The 21,036-nt window shown below is 35.3% G+C and overlaps 1 protein-coding gene across 4 annotated transcripts in view; it reads right to left on the bottom strand.

Moving 5' to 3' along the window:
- USH2A (usherin) overlaps positions 1 to 21,036 on the bottom strand; it is a 322,330-nt gene that overhangs the window by 181,661 nt on the left and 119,633 nt on the right. For all 4 annotated transcript variants that reach the window (XM_042051713.1, XM_042051712.1, XM_042051715.1 and 1 more), the window contains 5 exons: positions 11,457 to 11,587; positions 5,569 to 5,695; positions 5,084 to 5,185; positions 3,584 to 3,772; positions 2,944 to 3,074 (listed from right to left, as the gene is read on the bottom strand). In XM_042051713.1, coding sequence (XP_041907647.1) covers positions 2,944 to 3,074; positions 3,584 to 3,772; positions 5,084 to 5,185; positions 5,569 to 5,695; positions 11,457 to 11,587 — 680 coding nt within the window. The remainder of the gene's footprint in view (positions 1 to 2,943; positions 3,075 to 3,583; positions 3,773 to 5,083; positions 5,186 to 5,568; positions 5,696 to 11,456; positions 11,588 to 21,036) is intronic.

Below are 21,036 nucleotides of genomic sequence, written 5' to 3'. Positions count from 1 at the left end.
AGGACAGGCAGTCTTTGAGCCCCTTGAAAGAAAAAGTACACAGTACTTCTGTTGATGTGCAGTCATCCCAGTTCAAAACCCAGCCCAGTTCGGACCTGCCAGCCAGAGAGCAGAGGCCCAAACACAGACCCCTCAATAGTCTCCTCCCGGTCAGTCACTCTAATGGAAAGGAAATAAGAAACTCTTCCTGACACCTAACAAGTGAAATCACCGGTAACAAACAGGAGTATCACCCTCACAAGTCTTATGTGAGTACCAGTCACTTCTTTGCTAGATTTTCCAGTTTGAGTTCTCAAAATGTTAATTTCACATCCCTCCTTAGCTCCATCACAGGTAACACTTTCATCTTGCACACTTGTTATCTCACTACATGCAGCTATTGAAACGTGCAACACTTTGGAAACAGTTCTTGCAGGACTTTTTTCTTACTTGCAGCTTTGCAGAACCAAATCATCAGCTACAATTTCTCAGGAGCCAATTACCAGTATTGCCCAAAAAGCCTGACAGTGCTTAGGCTTTCGCTGCTGTTGAAGCGGTCAGCATCAAAATCAGAAATGCAAACTTTATCAGCAGTCACAAAATCTTTTCATCACATAAACTCATCAGGAAACACGTGCCAGAGTAAGAGCTAGAGATTCATACTAGTAGAGCTGGTCACAGTTTTTGCTTGTAATTATTATGCCTGGATCCGAAGATAATCAGATTGACCTCACTGGCTTGAGTTAATTCTCAGGGCATGGAAGTCATGGAAGAAGTGACCTTTATGCACAGCACCTTTCTAGGACATCATTTTGTTCTTGGGTAGAAGACGAGAAAGAGTCTTTGGCTGTTTGGTAGCAGTCCAGCCATGTGTGTAGCTATAGTCATTCCCAAACTAAAAAGCTAATAAAGAGAGCTGTGACCTATGCAAAGGGAAGGGTCAGGGAATACCTGGCACTCAGGATAAGTGGTATAGCTCATAATCTGTTTTGCTGTGCAAGTGTCTCCTGACCAAAGCTCCTAACAAAGACATCGTAGCTCATGCGCAACAAGCTACACCCCTTGTTTTCACTTTCTATTAACCTCTTCTCGTGAGCTCAAGTGCACAGAAAAGCCTTCTGTCATCATTATGTATGGGCAAAACACAAAGCTGCAAGCCTTGGAAAAGCATGCACATGCTCATCCCCTCGACAATTCCTCGTCTTAAGGCTATGGAGATGTTAATTCGGTCACGATTAAAGTGAGATAAAAGAAATTTACCTGACTTAGGACAAATGGAAAGAAAATTCCAATTTTCAGAGCTAAAAATACTATAAATATAAAACCGCCAAAAATCTGGAAGTTAGAGAAGAAAAGGAAATTATTTTGTCTAATTACTTTGTGCTTTTGACTCCACTTCCAATTTACTAAGTTCACTTTCTTCCTTTATGGTCAGAATCTATTTTCTTGTGTTTCTGGTAGTCTTACACAGAGCAAGAAAGAGGGAACAAGGCTCACCTACGACCAGAACCTCCAGAAGAACCCTGTGAATATTCTTCACGTAAATAGTGCCCCTGTACTGCAAATTACACACATACAAGTCTTTTTTAGAGTGGGACAGTAACATACATATAACATCTTATGCTATTAGCTCATTATCTTGGTCATTACTTGAGGGCAAAATTAAAGTAATAACTGTAATTAGCAAGACTTGCTACTGGAAGTCATGATAATTTTTTAACTAAGGCTGCTTTAAAAAGAAGAAGCAATCAGGTCTAGCAGAATTCAAAACCCAGGAAAAAAATTATCTGCTGGAAAAGCCAGGAGTATAAAAAGTAAGTATGGAGTAAGTTATAATTGACCTGAAAAGGAGAAAAATATATTTATATGGTTTAGGTCAGAAGTTTAAAAGAGAATGCCCATTAGACATAATGCCACACAATAAAACAGGTTGTGACATGACAGCCATTAGCAAAACAGCTGCATAATAATAAATAAATTAATTAAATTCAATAAAAGTGCAGAAAGAGCAGATTTGGTCATAAAGAATAACAATGCTCTCAAAAATCTCTAAAAATAAATTATTGCTTCCTGGACCAACTGAAAAAATCTATTTTTTTTCCATGTAATCCTCTGTAACACCTACTAGTTGGTGCAAGTACTAACTATATTCAACCCACTAAGCAGTGGTGACCACAGTCTAATTAAACTCAAAATCTTTGGGAAAGAAAAGTATGAAAATCCAGAGTCACGTAGCTAATAAAAGAATTTGAAAAACTAAACCAAACACATTAAAACTCAAACAAAATATTGGAAACTATAGAAGCACAAATAATTCTGAGCATAAACAGTCTTATTTAACAGACACCAGAAAGAAAGTTCATAGGCACTACCTCACAAATTTGCCTAATACAGGATTTGTGAAACTTCCTCTGCATTATTGGGAAAATGGTGACAGAGATGAGATGGAACTAAGCTGGAACTAACTAATTTCTGTCTATCTGTTTCAAATCAAAAACCAAAAAAATTATGGATTATAAAAATAAACATATACCTTAAAGAGAAAGCTTTATTAGGAGACTGGACAATTTCCATTACGACCTTTTTGATTTACAGTTTAATGGATTTTGTTCTAGTATGAGAACTGGGAAAATGGGAAAACTCCATGCTTTCTAGAAATGAAGTGAAAGCTTTTAATACATGTCTTTTATTCTCTTTTCTGATCTCTTCTCATCCAGTTAAGACAATAATTCTGCTTTTCATATATTGATATCTTATTTATGATATAAATAACATTAGTAACTTAACATTTAGCATCTGTTCACGTATTTTTGCTTCATTATAATGTGCTGTGCAAAGCATTTCAAAACTAGGAAAACATGAAAATAACTTATGGTTTGAAATTTCTTTCAGTGCCAGTTTGGCTTTTGTGGAAAAAACTTACAGGTCATCTCTGAATAAAGTTAATTGCATTTTCAAACTTACTGCAAGATAATCTGGGCCATCTTTATTGTAAACAAACAAAAGCAATCCATTTAGTTGATCTGTTCTGAATTTGAATGAGATCTCAAATTCCAGTCCACCACTGAAAACACCTGAATGCAATTCCAGGAACCCTTGAAAGAAGGTAAACACATATATAAGTTAATCAAATAAATAAATAGCTTCAAGAAGTCAAAAGTAAAAATCTAAGTGCCACTTTCTACTCTGACATAAAGAACTCAAGTTTCAAGATTATAGTTTACATCTTTATCACTCAGCTTTGAGGATAGTTATCAATAATGTACTGCAAGAAACCAAACCAGTACAATATCCTAAATTTTTTACCCGGCTTTTTTTTTTTTTTTTTTGCTGATACCTTATAGGCATCTTTTATGTCCCTTCAGAAATGAATACTCACCTTTCACAAACACATTGAATCTGCATATAGTTACAGCAGCACTACCTTCAACTCCTCTTCCATGCAGCAACCTTCTGTCAACCAAGAGACCCAACTTTAAACCATCAAAAATAACCCCATACAACTAAAGTTGCCTTGAAAAGCAGATAACTGCAATACTTCTGATACAATCACCTTCTCTATCTCAAGAACATATTTGGATAGAGCACTAGTACAGCAAACTACCTCTGCCAAGAAAATGTGCTCCTTTTGAGAGTCCAATGGGACATCCTTCCCAAACATGATAGACATTGTTTTGTTCTTCGGCATTCTGCCAGTTCAAAGATTCCCAGTTTTCATAGGGAGTATGCATTTTTTTCAAAAATATGTCACTGAGACACCCCACAAATCCTTTCTGGACTATCATCTTCACCCCTGCATAAAAAGAAAGCATTTTTTTTTAAGTCAATCATCTGCAACTAAATGTAGGAATTAATTTATGTTTTATATATGCTGTCCCTATCATGTGTCCATGTGTACATAGAAAACCAGCCACCAATCACTTCATAAAGCTGGTCTCCAAGCTAAATCCAGATTTCTGAATGAGTCTAATCACTGAAGAAAGCATCTACTGATATATAGCTGGAAAATGTTAAAATTTTTGAGATTTTGCATACAGGTACTTTCAAATCAACAGCATAAATCTACTCTATGAAGATCCAAGAAACGTTTCCTTCAAACAAAACATTAATTCTGAAGAAAGACATGCATGGGCTGAGTAGGAAGAAACAGTGTTGCAAAAGCTGATGCAGAGAAACACCTGTTTAGAATCTTCATCAGGAAGGTTTTCTTTCCTTGTTTGTATAAAACAAAAAGCCAAAAACAATGACATGGTTGCTATCCCTTTTTTACTGGGGGCAAAAATTTAGAGAAGTTTTTATAGGTGCCCTTCTCTTAAATGGTATTTATAGCCAGCCTCATTTTGAATATATAGCTGGGATTTTTGAGAGAGGCATCCTGGATTACTTTGTTAACCAAAGTTTTAGAAGAACACAGACATGTATTCCTTTTTTTAGGGCACTGAAATAAAGAAGAAAATAGGGAGTTGAACCCTAGTGAACCCGGCACCAAATTATCAACTAGATTTCCTGCCAGAGGTGGAAACACAAACTCAATAAACAATTTGGCTTTCAGTTTAATATGAAAAAGCCAAAATTCTGCATATGAATTCACTGAGAACAGATGACTGTATACTTGTGTAGTCACCTCTGTTATCTGATACAGTTTACACACTTGGCATATCTCCTGAGATTATATATGAAAACTTGTATTTGTTGATTCTTCAAGAAGCTAGATGTGATCCAGCTCCACATAAATTCTATATTTGTAAAATACAGGTATATTCATACACCTCTGAGCTCAATGCTCAGCTCTATCCTCTGAAGGATACAAATTCACACCAAAACAGGCCAGTATGCTGTATCCCTGCATCAAATTGGAATGCATAACCATGTGCTTAAGCTAATAAAAACAATTTACATGGGTATTTTGGAATGAATTTGGGAATCTGTATGTAAAACATGCTCATAAGTTTCACATTCATACCAGTTCTGTGTACAAATTCATTAAAATGTACACAGACCTCATAAGCTGCTTTAATGCTGATGAAATCAGCTATACAGGCATTTCAGTCTATCCCAAAAGATAAAATTTGACAAACTGTACAGACTTATTTATCCTACTTACCTTCATCCTTTCTTACAACAGCATAACCCTGCGGAAGTCCTCCAACAAAAACTCCTGTGTTCTCTCCAATAATGGTACTGCCACTAGTTGCTACGGAAGAACCTGAGCAAAATAGGTAATTATTCACATATTCAATGCTTTGAACAGATTTTCAACTCACTAATGAAGTATTGATACTTCATAAAAGAGGCTAATGTGACACAATATCCTAAGACTTTCCTAATACATACCCAGGAAATATTTACAGGTCTATTTTACAATAGGAGATTAACACAATTATAGATTCACAAGCACAAAAAGACATTTAGTATTAAATTGTCAAAGATTCACAGTGGACAGATCCCTCAGATGAACAGACAAAATAGTAGTGACAAAATAGTCAGAAAATTGAGTGATTTTTTTTCTGTGTGGGTGAATACAGGTAGTGAAAAACCAAGTGAGCAATACCCTTACTAATACCGAAGTTATTTAAATGAATTGATTACCTGTGTACTGCCCATCCACTGTGATGTTTCCCAGTGCTTGAAATCTTGTAGCAATTATTTGGTGCCAACTGTGATCATTATACACTTTTCCACCATCATTAGTTGGAGTGACTGCTACTGCAGATCCCTTTTTATTAACAGAAAAATCTGATTTAAAATATTTTGAAGGTAACATTTAGAATTACACCTTATTCTTTTATGAAAACTTATAGCATATAACATCTAAAAATAAAGACAGAAGTCATATGTTTAACTTCTTTTGGACTGCTGAATGATGTTCAGGACTTATGTAACCTTCTAAATTTAACCACTAAGTAATTTAACCTTCTGAAATAATAAATGAAGGATCAAGGATCCAGTTCAGTGTCTATTAAAAATAGAAAACCCTGTGTAGTTCCCCTGATAAAGACAAGGATGAGGCACAAATTATTGAGGGTCATGTCACTCAGATTTTTTAATTTTTATTCTTTTTTTTTTTTTGATTATGTCTCTATTTAACCACTTCATGGATTGTTGTGTCTGTGAAGTTTGATGGCCATGGTTCAATGTTCCATCATGGACAGCAGCTGTGTATCAGGATTGTTAATTGCAGCACCTGTCCACATGAAGGGACCAAAAAAGAGGTGCATGTGTAGCACAGTAGGTTAATGTTCTGTCCATGTTAACCTGGCATCAAAAAGACTTAAATTTCTAGATGAGAGAGCACCATACATTTATGGGGGGAAAATGGTCATACCAAGAGATTCAGGAAAACTAAACACAGCAAAAAACCCCCCAAAACAAAACCAAACCCCAAGCAAAACCCCCAACCAACCAAATAAACAAACCAAACCAAAAAAAAATCCCAAAAGGTAGTTATTGAGGTTGCTTTTATGGTACAAGGGATGCTTGTAAAAATGTATTTAAATTTAACTAGAATTTTTACTTAGTTTTATTAAAACAAAAGAAATACAGCATGAGGGGGTGAATTTAAGGACACCTATTACAAATACAGAGAAATCTTTTCTAAATTGCTGAGTAAAAGGAGTATAATACATGCAGTTGCCAAACTAAATCTCAAGACTGTAAAGAACCAAACAAAATATCATATAAATTAATATAATGATCTAATAAAAATAAAATTAATATATTTCAAGAATTTTCTTCAGATTTATATGCAAATAATCATCTAACTTCCAAATAATTCCCATAATATTGCGTCACGACTTTATATCATTCTTGAACTATCTGGGAACTCAAAGTTATTCTGCTGAATTCACAAAGCAGAATTGTCCTGTACAGCAGGCAACCAGCAACAGAAAAACATTTCTTTGTATAGGCACTGTGCTATATTTAAGAATCTCAGCTACTGGAGCTGGGCCACTTAATAGCGTCAAAAAACTATTTCCAACAAATGAAAAATTTGGTTCCTTTTAATTTGGGGATAGCTTGTAACTTTGTAGTAGCAATCCAGACAATTCAGCAATTTTTCTTTTCCAGATCTCTTTCTTTCTGGCCAAAGGATCTTAAAATTATGCACACAGAGAAAACCTGTTGATAGAAATAACCACCTATTTTGATTAACACTAAAACCCTCTTATTAAAATTTAGTATTCTACCTTTAGGGATGTTCATCCATCAGAAACTGCATTTTGGCACATAGATTTATGAACCCTGATTAGATTTTACAGTTTCATTTGGAATTGGGGACTGTCACTGCGGATACTATGTATCAAAATACACCTGTGATGCGTACCTATGCACACAATTAAAGAAAAAATTATTTCCTGTGAATATTTACAGCATGTTTCCTACTCCATTCAGCCAGCATCCTGGTACTGAGGAGGTCTGGAGAGCAGTCCTCTGCCCCATAATGAGAATACAAAGCTATATATCCTTACATACTAATGGCACTTTTTCATATACTATTTTTTATTGTCTTCTCTCCTATTTCAACATTTTAATATTTTACAAACATACACATTTCATTATCGTAGTTTAATAATTAAAACCAGAACCGGTGTCATGCCCAATTAATGTGCCCTGGTAGCATGCCCATTAGTTTTTCCATTAGTGAATTCAACAATACTAATGGGATTACTAGCATGGGATGCTAATTGGGCGTGACATAAGAAACTGGCTTACTTCTTAGCATACCCTTGCTAATGATGAAATTAATGAGCATTTTATTAAATGCTGTCTCATCAAAGTGTACTTAGTTAGCGTTAAAATTGTTACAAACGATGCTGCATTCTAAAGATCAGGTGCCTGAATAAGTGGTTCTTCATATTATGTTTGGCAACAGTCTAGAGCATTAACAGTTTTATACATCAGAAACCACATTTATTTGTGACCAATTCAATCTGGGACCACACAAGTATATATGCTAACCTGTGCTTAATTTTGGGGAGGAGGGAAGGGAGAAGACAAAACACGACAATGTTCAGGGTTCAGCACGTGCTGCACTGGAGAGGCCTCTTTACACTTCTTCCAGAACTACCAGAGTCACTCTGGGAGCACATCCAAACAGCCTGCTGTGAGATGGCTTGTCATGCATTTTGGAAATCACGTATTTTGAAACCTGGAATTTTTTGCTATGCCGTACAATAAGTCTTAATATTTAGTTGAGTTAAGTAACAAGTAAATATAAATGGCTCTGTCATACTGATGTTTACATTGAAAATACAGAGAAACATCACAAATACGAATCTTCAAAGATACTGTCTCAGGTGCCAAAGTTTGAATGTAACAGCAATTTTCCCAGTCAAGCTCTCTCAATGCCCAGACTCCTACAACTAAGAAGGTGAACAAGTAATGAAGTTTTGCCAGTGCCAAGGAGGAAGCTCTAATTGGGACGCATAGCCAGGTATCCTCCATCTTCCCTTTTTTGTGGGATAACACCTCACTCTCAGACTGTGCCTAATACTTTGGCCTCTCCATGACAAGAACAACCTAGAAGGCAACACACACAACAAGGAAAGTATCTGGTGTTCCTCCTTTTTGTTGTAAAATTTAGTAAATGGATCATCTTCTAAAATGGAAGAGCTGGATACAATTCCCTCCATCCTGTGAGAAGAATCTCAATACTCTCTCCTCAGACTGTCCTAATCACTTAGGAAAAAAGGTGCTACATGTTGGGACTTACATTTCCACTGTAACTGATTTCATTTGGTATAAAATATTCAGTGCTTCCCTGGGAAATAAAGAAATGACCTGTAGCCACTGAAAGATAACCGTAAATTTAGCTGCAGTTGATTGTATAATTCAGGTGTAGATATAAAGACATTATGATAAGGAAAAAATCCACAGAGAGCTGAAGGTTTACAGACACTCTGAGTTTGGAGGAAGATCTATGGAAAATTTTGATTGTTCCAAAAAGACTAAGGAAGACATCTGTTTGCAAAAAAACCTCATGTTTCCTGGACCATGAGTAGAAACCTGCAAAGAATGGCAGTAAAACAATTAGGAAGGAAAAAAGAGCAGTTACACAGCACAAAAGGGAGACAAAAGGCATGGTCAGACAACAGCCAGATGAATGGTGGTGTACATGGAGCTCAAAGAAATATGAATGGACACAAAGAAAAGGATTTGAAATTAACACTTAGCGAAGGAAGAAGCGAGGCTGCTGAAGGCTCCCCACTAGGAAGACTTGGCAGGACTATCCCCAGAGCAGACACAACAAAGAGAAAACGCGCTGCTGATCATGAGCAAAGATACAGACCAGCATCCTGAAAGGGACTAAGGGTACAAATAATTAACCTGCAACAGGACACAGCTGGAAGGGAGCACAGAATATTACACCACACCGCTACAGATAAAAAGCAGCAGAGACACAATTGTCATCAAAAAGAATGTTTGCAATTTCTCAGAGAAGAGCACAAAGGAAGGGCCATAAATGCTTCCTGTATATGCCATGACTATAATTAGAGACAACAATGCCAATAACCTGGCTAAGACACCACATGATGTCAATAAGAAGTAATTAATGCATTTGCACACTAATGCAGACTGTGATGCACAAATGAAAGATTAAGAAATGCTGCTACAGTATGTGATACCTGACACTGTAAGATAGGAATAGCAAATCATGGCAAAAGGAAAAAAGAAACTATCTATGACAAAAACATAGACACAAAGGTAAAGACAATAAGGTAGCACAGAATATTAGGGATACAGAAGACTGGTAACTGAACTGAATTTTCATAGGTGAAAGACTTTGAAAAGGTTACAACACAAAAGACATTGATGTAGGCCACTGTACCCTACTTCTGCATCTGAGAATGTACCCAAATCTCTTCCACATTATTAATGAGAAATTAGCTTTCAAGATAGTAAATCAACTGTTAAGACCTACACTGTTCCTGGATGCCTTAAATGACAGCTTTTTTTTTCTCTGAACAGCCACTGAAGCACTGAAGCAGCACCAAAGGCTATTTTATAAGAGGAAACAATATTGAAGTGATGATCCTAAAAATCAGCATGGGACAGAGTTGCCTGATTCAAATGAAACAAAAAGATGAACAAAGATATATTCATAAATAAGTAATCTGTTAAAATTCAAGATAGTAACTATTGAAAATATTATGTGAACTGAGAAGCTCTGAGGACTGAATATAAGACCTGCTGGGGTTCTTTACAGTTAAAAGACAGATAAAGGGGGGAAAAAATTTAAGCCCCAAAGAAGCCACTCTTCCCTCTCTTCCCCTTCCTGTTCCCCAGATACTGTGGATCCAAACAAATAAAACATCTTCTACGGAATGAGTCCAAACAAGCTGACATAAAGCTACTTTAGAAGAAGCAAGTCTGCAAGAAGGACTAGGGATACTATTTGAAGCATTAAAATGCTAGTTGAAAGACATCCACTCCCATTAACCATCAAACAACAACAAAAAAATCTAACTAGACCTCAGAAGATCTTGCAAAGGAAATAAAACTTTCTTTTCAGTTAAATGAAGGTATAGGTGTAAGAGAGATAAAACAGATTTTGTCCCTATTAAAATGTGGATGAGGACAACATTAACAACATTAAGCATGGTCCCAAAAACTGAAGTACACAACAAGGTAAGATAAAGCTTGTGTGTAAATGAAGTAGAATTATTAGAAATTTATGTCTTGGAATCAGAGGCAGATTTAGTATTTTCTAGCATGGGGATCACATACAAGCCAGCCTCTGTGCAGCACCTAGCTGCTTCTTTAGGTGCTCCAGAGTTTGAGGGGAGTTTTCACTACTGCACAACACCTCCACATGATCACAGAGTGCCTATGGCAGAGCTCAGGTGGCAAAGGTTAACAGTGGATTAGAAAATTGATAATTATTTACAGTTTCTTGCATATTTATGAACTATAAATGAGGCCATAATGTTTTTTAATTCCATAAGGAGATCCTGTTTTGGGATGCACAAAATACAAAATACACAAACAGAAATGCAAGGAAGGGTGCCTTATTTTTATTTTGTTGGTATTTCCCTCATTATTTATGTTTTTGCATAATGGTGACATGCTGATCTCTATAGGAAAACAGTCTCAAGATGGGAGGCTTAAAATAATTGACTAACATTATAGAACCTTACTAATTAATTCAAAACTTAATTCTGCACACTTTTGAAATCTTGGTAGTTTAAGCTGCAGTGTGTTTAGTGGCACTGACAAAAATCCCAACCCATAAAAAAGCAAAAAATAAAATCTTATATTGCAGCATACATAACAATAAAAAGAGCAAAGATTTAGTATTTCAGTTTTTCTCTCCTAAAAATCTCTAATTACCTAAGGGTTCTGAGAAGCAAGTTAGCTTGTATCAATTAAATTTAAAAAAACAAACAAACCAACCAACCCAACCAAGGATAAGCATGTAAAAAGTACTAAGGTAAATGATATAAGCTATTTTTATAGGATCCTGTCTTTTGTAGTACCTGTGGATCAAAAAGAAAGTAAGGACGCCCACTCCTCAGCTGCAGTGCAATGTACTCCTCCTGATTGCCAGGTGATGCAGAGAAAAAAATCAAACCATCAGGCTCCTGGGTTCTAAATTTCACTTTAATACCTGGTTAGAAAAAAAGCAAGTAGATGGTTAAGGCCAAAAGTGGTTTTGTAGGTTCTAACAAAATTTACAAATGAAATACCCTTTTAAAAACAGCAGCACCATTGCAAAGCAAAATCACGGAAGTTCTGTTCACCTAAAAAAACCCTTGCTAGACATTGCAGGAGAAATTTTACTAATCCAGACTGAGGCAGCCCTTGAGAGAAATTGCTGTGAGCCCTTATTCATTTGTAAAAGAAGACATGCAATTGTGACTTAGGTTGTTCTAGTAACTTCTTTCTTAAAATATAATTCAGATAATAGCATACTATTCCAATAGCTGATGTTTTACTTGTGGATTTTCACTTGTCACTTAACATTTCCATAAGTAAAGTAGAAATGAGGTTTCAGCATGCAAGGATTTCTATGAAGAATAGTAGGGTTTTGGTTCCAAAAGACATATGCATGTGTTCATGTGTGTATCTGTATATATATTCTTTTACAAACATTGTAAAAGAATATCTAAGTGCCCAAAGAACACCTGGAAAAGAAGTAGTTTTCCAACAAAAATTGGAAATATCCCAAGGAGTAATGGATGAACTAAGCTTAATTAAGAACTTTCCAAATCATCAATAGACATCCATTTGGTTTCTGATAAGATCCCTGAGTGTGTGGTAGAGCCATGCCCTTCCTGCACCAACTTTTTTTGCAAAAATAAATGAAAAGGCAGTAATAGCAACATTCACCTATTCTCTACACTTCCATGAAATTTCTGTATAAGGTGCTTTTACAGAACACAGTAAGTTTTGGGTTTTTCCCAACTCTATCAAACTATCCAGTATTTTCACTATTTTATGTCAGGCAGAAAACAATAAATGACTAAAGTTTTTACTTTGAACAGCACCTACATTAAAAAAAAATCATAATTCTGCCACACATTCATATTAGATTATTCTTGTTAATTACCTATACCTGAAAGAAATATTCTTTGGCCTCTCTACCTAATCACATACACGGTTTCATGTAAATCACATGATGCAGTCACAGATACAAAACATTCTTGAGACAATGAAAATCAGTCCTGCTATTAAAACACCTGCAAAAAGCAGTTGCACACAAGTAACCCCCTGCATGTAAAAAAACTCAACCAACAGTGTTCATATTTAAGGAAAAGCATAGCTTTGCCTGGCTCAGAAATAATAAACACTTGCAATACTGTGAGGTTCTAGGTACTTCCAGCTGCAGTATCTGCTGGAGAGGCTGAGACTGATGGCCTCCAATCTCAGCAGTGAGGAGCACAGTTAATTTAACAAGCTGCCAGTATTTTTATGAAGCTGCCAAAAGACATTTCTAAAGACCAGAGGATGCCTCCTCACACCTAATTCAGAAGGACAAACACAAACAAAATAATTGAGTTTCTGCAAAACACCATTCTCATATAATATTGTGTTAGAAAATATAAATGAAATGGTTCATAGCAGTAAAATTGCAATAATTATAGAAGTTTTCAATTGTTATGCAGAAGCCTTCTTTTTTGTTTGGATATTGAAGAGCTCTGCTTGTAGAGCAGCTACAGCTGTATAGAAATTATTGATGAGTCAAGAACTATTATTTTTTTCTAAATTCATTTGTCACCTATTAAAGAACTGAGAAAAGGACTCTGTCCCTTTAAGTTCAAGGATCTTTGGAATTTCTCATGAGATAAGGAAGTTCATATGAGATACCTCTAAATAAATACTTTTATACCTCAATATTAATATTTTCTCGCATTTCTAGACGTAGAGAAAGCAAATATTAAGCAAACTTCTTCTCCATAGACAATATTTTCACTGTGTGATAAAAAACGTGTGAAATTAATATTTTTCACAAGAACATACTAATATTTTTCACAAAACCATAGTAATTAATGTTGGACCTCATGGTCAACACAAAGCATAACCAGAAGCCCATTCAGACTTGTAACTACTACATGCATGCCATTTTTCTGTCTTAGTGGCACTGAACACTGGAAATGGATTTAATTCACTTGGACAGAGAAATCTTTCCTTTGAACATCTGCAAAGTTTCACAGAACTTGAAAACCATATTGTATTACCAAAAAATTTTCCTTGTTTTTCACACCTAGGGGGAGGGTGAGACATTCTGCAAGTTGCTCAAAGACTCGTGTCTATTATTTCAGTATGCATGTCTAAAATCTTCATTTCAATGTTAAATATAACATATAAATAGAAGCATAAATAGAAGTGGTGACATTACGATTACTTCTGTAATTTGTCATATACAGAAACTGCATCTCAGCCACACTACTCATGCTACTAAATCTTGGATGGAAACCATGACCATCTGTGGGGCATAGTAGGAAGGTACTTTTAATCAACTGAATCTTGAATTGCAACTCAAGAATTCACCCAACACGTGTGCTTGTGTGACACAAATGATTGTTCCACAAGAACTTGTTATCATTTCTGGGATAAAAACCAACAGGAAATTCTACTACAAATTAAACATTAATGTATGTCATTCCAATAAATTCTTTAATTCCATTTCAAATTATAGTTGCAATTGGAGAAGCTGTCAGAATTACTTTAATTATAAATAAAGAAATTTATTTAATTTCTGTAATTGAATTTCTTTAATTATAATGGCATTGTACAAAAAATAATACAAGCATTGTATATAGGGAACATAAAAGATGACAAGAAGAACACAGAGTAATAAAAAGGACAAGTAAAATAAATTAGTAATTATTAGCATTAGCATTTTCAAGTATCCCAAACTGTATTAGGGCAGACTAACCTTCTGTCAGGATCTACATAGTTTCAATCTATGCAGTAGAGGATTGGGACTGGATTTCTGTCCTAGTTTCAAAGATGGCACACCCAGGTTAGAATGGGAATGAGGCTGTGAAGTGTCACCAATGCAAGCATTTTCAAAGGCATTCAACTGAGATACAATACCAGCATGTTACCCTGCAAGGGAAACAGCTTCAAGAGTCCCTTTTAGGAACAGGCTGTCATTAAAAGCAAAATTATGTACTATTACTCTAATATTCGATGTGCTAGAGCACTGGTTTTTGTCCAATAAAGAAAATGCATATGGTGGGATTTTTCTACCCCCTCTTTGCCTCCCTCATGTAAGTTTAGCAAGGCTCAGAACTTCAGCGGCATTTCAGATTCAGACTGCCTGGATTCAGATTCTTCTAGCACATTTCAGTATGATTTACAAGACCTGCAAAAAAGTATTTAAGAGGCAGGAATGTGCTCTTGAGAGTCTGCATTTCTGGCAAGTTTACAGAGCACATGGGATTATTTTGAGTTTAGAAGAAGCAGTTGGCAGTCAGCAGGAAAATATTAATAAATTAGAACAGCTCCTAGATTAGCATAACATATACTAATAATTTATAACTATTACAGCAATAAAATTCATTTCTGACTAACACAAAACACTTTTTTTCTTGCAAAATAGGAAGTTTAAAATAGATTTTGTTTGACCAAGAAACCATTCACCCAGAGTATAGACAGTAACAATTTGCTGTAATATATCTTTCCAAATTAACTGAACTGAGTTTAGTTTTTCTATTTAAAAAAAAAAAAAAAAGTTTTAAAAAAGTCAAAAACATTTCAAAATACAGAAACATTTAGAGTACTCAAAATTGTCTTTTGACTTTTTGAAATTTTGGGGAAGAGTAGAGGGGAGAATGTAGGCAGAGAGGCAAGACAATTGAAATCACCTTTTGCAATAACAGCTGAGAGATTTCAGCAAAGTGACCTACTTAAAAATTAATTTTGTCCCAACCATTAAGTAAAAACACCTGTAAAGCACCTTTCTCTAAAACTAGCTGTTCAGATCCCAGTTGAAAATAGCTAAAAAGTAGAAGTTATTATATTCATTAAATACAATTAAATTATCTACAAGTCTCAAAAGTCTCAAGAACCTTCACCAAAATATGAACAACATGAACAACTCTATCCAAAAGTGCTGAGAACTGTCAAATAAATGTATTTCCAATCTTGTCAGTGACCAGCAAGACTAGTTCTAGCTTAATTTTCATAAAAACATAAATCCCAACCCGTATTCATAAGATTGATAATAACAATAAAAATACCTTAGCATATTATGGACAATTTCCTTGTAGACTTAAAAAGAAAATAAATTGTAAACAGTGTGCATTACAATTGGAAAAATAAAAAAGAAGAAATCTGCCAAATATCTTAAAAATCACAAAAGATTTTTAGAAATGAATTTTGCATAATCTGTGAAGCACATCCATTTCCAGTGAATTTTTTCCCAGAATTGCACAATTGTAGAAACATAATTTGCATTTCCATTTTACTTACATTGTTATATGAAGTGGTTTAAATAATTATATAATTGCACATTCCAATGAACAGAAAATTGTTGGCAGAGAAAGACATCACTTTATGCTCGCTGAGAGCCTTATTTGTGCATAATACCAGCTAAAAATGAATAGAAATTGTATATAAAATTTTGACTACAGCATTAGGCTCTCCGCAGTCCCTTCAGGATGACAAACATTAAGTGTTTATTTAACGTTAAGACTGTGTACAAATGCTTTTGCCTAATCAAAATATGTTTTCCCACAGAAATTATAAACCAAAATTTGTTTTTAACTGGGGAGGGGATAAGATGGAGAGTAAAAATCTCAATTTCTATAAATCTCCATTGAATTAGCATTTTGTTGCTATTCTCTCTGTGAGAGCGATACCTCATCTCATCACAATAGCTAAAAGAGATTTATTTATTTTTTTTTACATAAGAAAATACACCTGTAGGAAAAAAATTAGAAGGAAGACTTCACAAAAATGGATCAGTTTTCAAAGCAGTCTCACTTAATGGATAGTGGAACTAGAGAAAAAGAAGCAACTCAGAGGACACTTCCCTGGACATACTTATGAAGATCCTCTGCTGAATACAAGGAGTTCTTCACATTTTGTGATGGCCTATAGCTTCCTGGATGTTATTAAGAGAAGAAAATGGAAAGTCTTCTTCCCATATCTGTCCAAGATCTGTTGTTGTCTTTCATACAGGATCAGGCTCCATCTTTCACTGTTACCTTAATGTGTTCGAAAACATTTTCAAAGCTCATCAACACAAACATTACACTGTTAGTAATTCCATTGATAAAGTAAATCCTTTTCATTTTTAAGTTGCTTTAGTTTTTCAGGAGAAATACAAAATAGATACTTAAAAGTCACATAAATGCGTACATATCCATATGTACACACATGTAAATATTTGTATACACCCACACACAAAAAGTTCCCAAACTTTTTTCCAAACTGTAACTGGACCCCCTTTTCTTTTGTGATCCCAGTAAAACCAGGAGAAACTAGAAATCCATAGTTTCTAAATTAGACTGTACAAAAGCCCCGTATTTTGAAAAGTCTAACTTTATTCAGGATGACACAACATGAAGAATTTTTTTATGTATTGTTAATACCTCAAACTGCCAAAAAGCTAAATCAAACTAAAATGTTGAGCAAGCATAAACACAGAAGAGTAGGGTGAGCGAATGAAAGGGAAAAACATGCAACACTGGCGGTGTGGAAACCAACCATCAACCAAAACCCAAAATCCTCTTGATGAGATCTGAGTGTTCCCTTTACACTAAAATGACTAATTTGATACCTGTTTTTTCTTATTTTGCTTGCTACCCCATTATACCCACTACTGGCAAAACAAACAGGACATTTTAGCTTTAATCTTCTTACTACATAACCCAAATAACTTCAGTCATGTTTGCATTAATGCTGCATTAATCATGTTGTTGCGTATTAATGAGTTTTCAGGCTATGCTAATTACTGTCATAGATTCTGCAGCAGCCCATTAAATATACAAATTACAGAATTAAAGAGCCAGAGCTCTTCATGATTAATCTTTAAATGGAGAAAAACTAATGATGTCTGTACAAAGTTTCTCTCCACTTTTGGCTGACTGAGCCCGATGAACAATCAATTAGATTATTTGAAGAATAAGAATACTGTTCATACTAAAAGATTTCTTATGCTGTTATTCTATGCTGAAGACATGCATTTATAAGTTTCTATCAAATGCACTTCTGTAACATGTTCCAGGCTTTAAGGTCTCCCAAAGTGTTGCACGGGGGGAAAAAAAACTTATGAATACTCCAATTCATTATTGCATACTCATAGGAACCTGCTGGTTCCATATGAATACAGTAAATCAATCTTCTCCTTTTAGCAAGGACACAAGTCCTGCTACTCCCCAGTAGGAAAGATTTACGGCAAACCTTAGTGAAAAGAAAGACAAGATAAGTTTAAAGTCATTTGATAAGATGTGATGTATTAGTAGCACTTTATCCCCTCACTTACAGAGTGATGCTTTGTCAGGAATAGTGCAATACCTCGTGGTTAAATCAAGAGATTCAAAATTAGGAGACCTTGGGTCTGTACTCAGACAATGACTGGGGTATGTCACCTGAGAGCCATCACTTAAACCACCTGCCCAGCACATTCTTCCTTCCTGAAAAACAGTGGCCAATGTAACTTGTGTAAGGTTCTGTAATGTTTGAAAAATTCATTACTTCTTTTTCCTCCACAGCCTTAACACACACGTAAAACCAGCAAAATGCCCATATATATTCAGCAAAGTTACCTAGAGACTAGGCATTTACTGCCATTTGAGAAGCATTAATACTTCCAAAAGAGGGAATTAGTTTAGCCTCCTCCAAACACTGAATATTATGCAGAACATCGCAAGACTTCTCTAAAGAGCAAATTCTCAGTCTCTATTAATATTACTCTGCACATCAATAGGTGCAGTTCAGAATTAACTGGCCATCTCAGATCTGTCCTATCACTTCTTTATACCATGAAAAAATAAATAAATCCTAATTTATACATTAAAGAATTTATATTTATACAAAGTAATTCTTTAAGAAAAAACAAACCTGCTCAGGGAAAGATTGATCATGGCATAAGAATACTTTCATACGAAGATAAAGTGAAGAAGACTGGTTTACTGCAATTAGTGCACAAGGAAGAGGATGTAATACTAACATTTGAGATTGCCTAGGAAAGACAGTTAAGGGGTAGAGAAGTTTTCCAACACACACTCAAAACATATACAAGAGCATTTAAGGGAAGTAAAAAGGAAGAAGGTCAAAGCAAAAACATGGCTTTTCACAGGCACTTTACAACTTTCTCAGTGAAAATAGAAACATAATTAGAACGATCTTCAAAATATTGGCACGTTATCTGAAAATTTGGCAAGACCCAAAAGCAACTGGTCAGTCTGCCTACCTAGATTTATCGAAACAAATAAATGAAGGCCTCAAAAAAACATATGAGAGATCAGGGTGAAACCAGATACAAAGATGCAGGCGATGCTGTTATCTGTGAGCATCCTCTATCATTAGAGTCAACAGCCAGCTCTTTACACAGACTTTTAAGCAATACTATCATTAAAGAAATTAGTGACCTGCCTCAAATTCATTTATTAAGCAAATCTATGAACAGAATTCATAACTGCCTTCCACCTCTGTACATTGGGAGAGTATGAGATGAACATGCAATCCAAGCAGCATCGCTTTCTCAAAGCTTAGCTACCAGAGTAGAAATAAAACTGTAATTTTGAAACTCAGAGAATCATATGCTGCATGGTGTGAGGATCAGCTGCAAGTTAGTTTATGTGTTGCTCAATATTGAGGTGAAATATAAACAAAGAGAAAAATTCAGCCCAATATTCAACCAATACTTTCTTTGATGTTGGTGTCCAGCAAGCAAAATCTGAGAAAATTTTACTCAAATATGACCTCTCTCAAACATTTTTCATTTTTTATTTATTAATTTTTTCATAGCCTAGAAAAGTTAAAAATACTCTGATTTTGGTAGAAAAGAAAGAAAATAGTTTCTAGGGCTAAGAATCCTTTATGAGCAATTTCATTAATTCAAAGGTTGATATTCAAGGAATGGAAACAGAGGCAAGCATTTGTCTTCATTTCAGCATAAATTCTTTAGAGAAAGAACTGTATTCTGTTACCCGTATGTGAATCAGCGCATAAAAAAGGGTCATCTTATGCAACAAGGGTAAGGTGGGAGAGGCTTCTAGGTGTTAATGCAATGCAAATCATAATTACTAGAAATATGATGACAAGAAGAATCACTTCAAAGATTTACAACAGTGCAATCTATAAAAGGTCAACATCACAGTGAAATCAGAAATGAGCTGGAGGTCAGTAGTTGTAAATAGCACTTCAATTATAAGCCTTTAGTTAGTATTTCCAGCAGTGGTACAAATTTAACACTGCACAGATAGTAATTTAACTGATCAAGGGAAAAGAGTTAGACTACAACTGAGTAAAATGCAAATACATCAAAATTAAAGTCAGTGTAATGATCTGAAACACAGCAAAGTCAGACAACCGTGCACTAGGCAAGGCAGAATCCCATCACACAGCATCTCAGAGGCTGAAAGCAGAGTAAGGTGGAAATCCTGCAGCAAGTGAGGAGGATAATTGATTAGACAGTGTACATAAGGAACAGAAGAATAACTAAAATAAGCTGGTGAGTGTCTGGAGGAACACTACAGGACAAAAATGGAAATGTAACAAGGAGGAAAAAAAGTCCCAAAAAAACTTGCAGACAGAAATACAACACCACAGAGCAAACACTCAGCATAAAAGTATAGATTAAAGTAACAAACTCAGCAACAAATGCTGCTTGTGGTAGAACTGAAAATAAAAAAGCTAACAACATATTCAAGTTAATGCAGTGATTTAAGGTAGAGCAGTAAACTGCAACAAAAGTGCCAAATTAAGAACTGAAAGGAATATATAATATTTTCATCTAGTAGTATTTACAGCAGTATTTCCCTTGAGTATTCTTCACATAATATCCTTTTCCAGAGGAAGCCTAAAAGAGTTTTATTTGTAGGGACTAAGCTCAGAAAAGGATTTCAATGGAATGATCAGGTGCAAGCTTTATGTATGGATATATAGGTAACTGTGAGGGTTCTCTCATTGCCTTCTAAGATATTTACCACCTAATGGAACTACACCCTGAAAGTGCAGCAGGTCCTACTTTGAAAGCATTAATATTATTCCATTACATTTTGTTCTGTGCCTCTGTACCGAGGAACTGCACACTCTGTGAATTAAGTGCTTTATGGGGTTTGGCATGAAATGTTCACTGAAAACATATCCAAACACTTTGTAGCAATTACGCAGAATATTTTACTTAAAATATGATCCAGAGCTACCAAAACACTGTCTGCAATACCTCAGTTTCAGTGAAAGCACAGCCCTTACAGATCAGGACAGAACAGAAATGGAAAAGTTCAGCCCAACCTCTCCGGTGCTGGACATGTAGATGATGGCATTTTTCACTTTGAGATTCAGATACTAAGTGAAATCAGTCTATTCAAAATGTAGTCCTGGAACATAAGAACAAAGTACATCTGTTCCTTTTTAGTGTAAACTGCTTTTCATTCT

This window comes from Corvus kubaryi, unplaced genomic scaffold (genome assembly GCF_017639235.1).
Source record: "Corvus kubaryi isolate FWS band 111438036 unplaced genomic scaffold, C.kubaryi_AGA036_p1.0 76, whole genome shotgun sequence".
Classification (NCBI taxonomy): domain Eukaryota; kingdom Metazoa; phylum Chordata; class Aves; order Passeriformes; family Corvidae; genus Corvus; species Corvus kubaryi.
The sequence above is the reverse complement of the archived record's forward strand: the minus strand, read 5'-3'. Positions and strand labels throughout refer to the sequence as shown.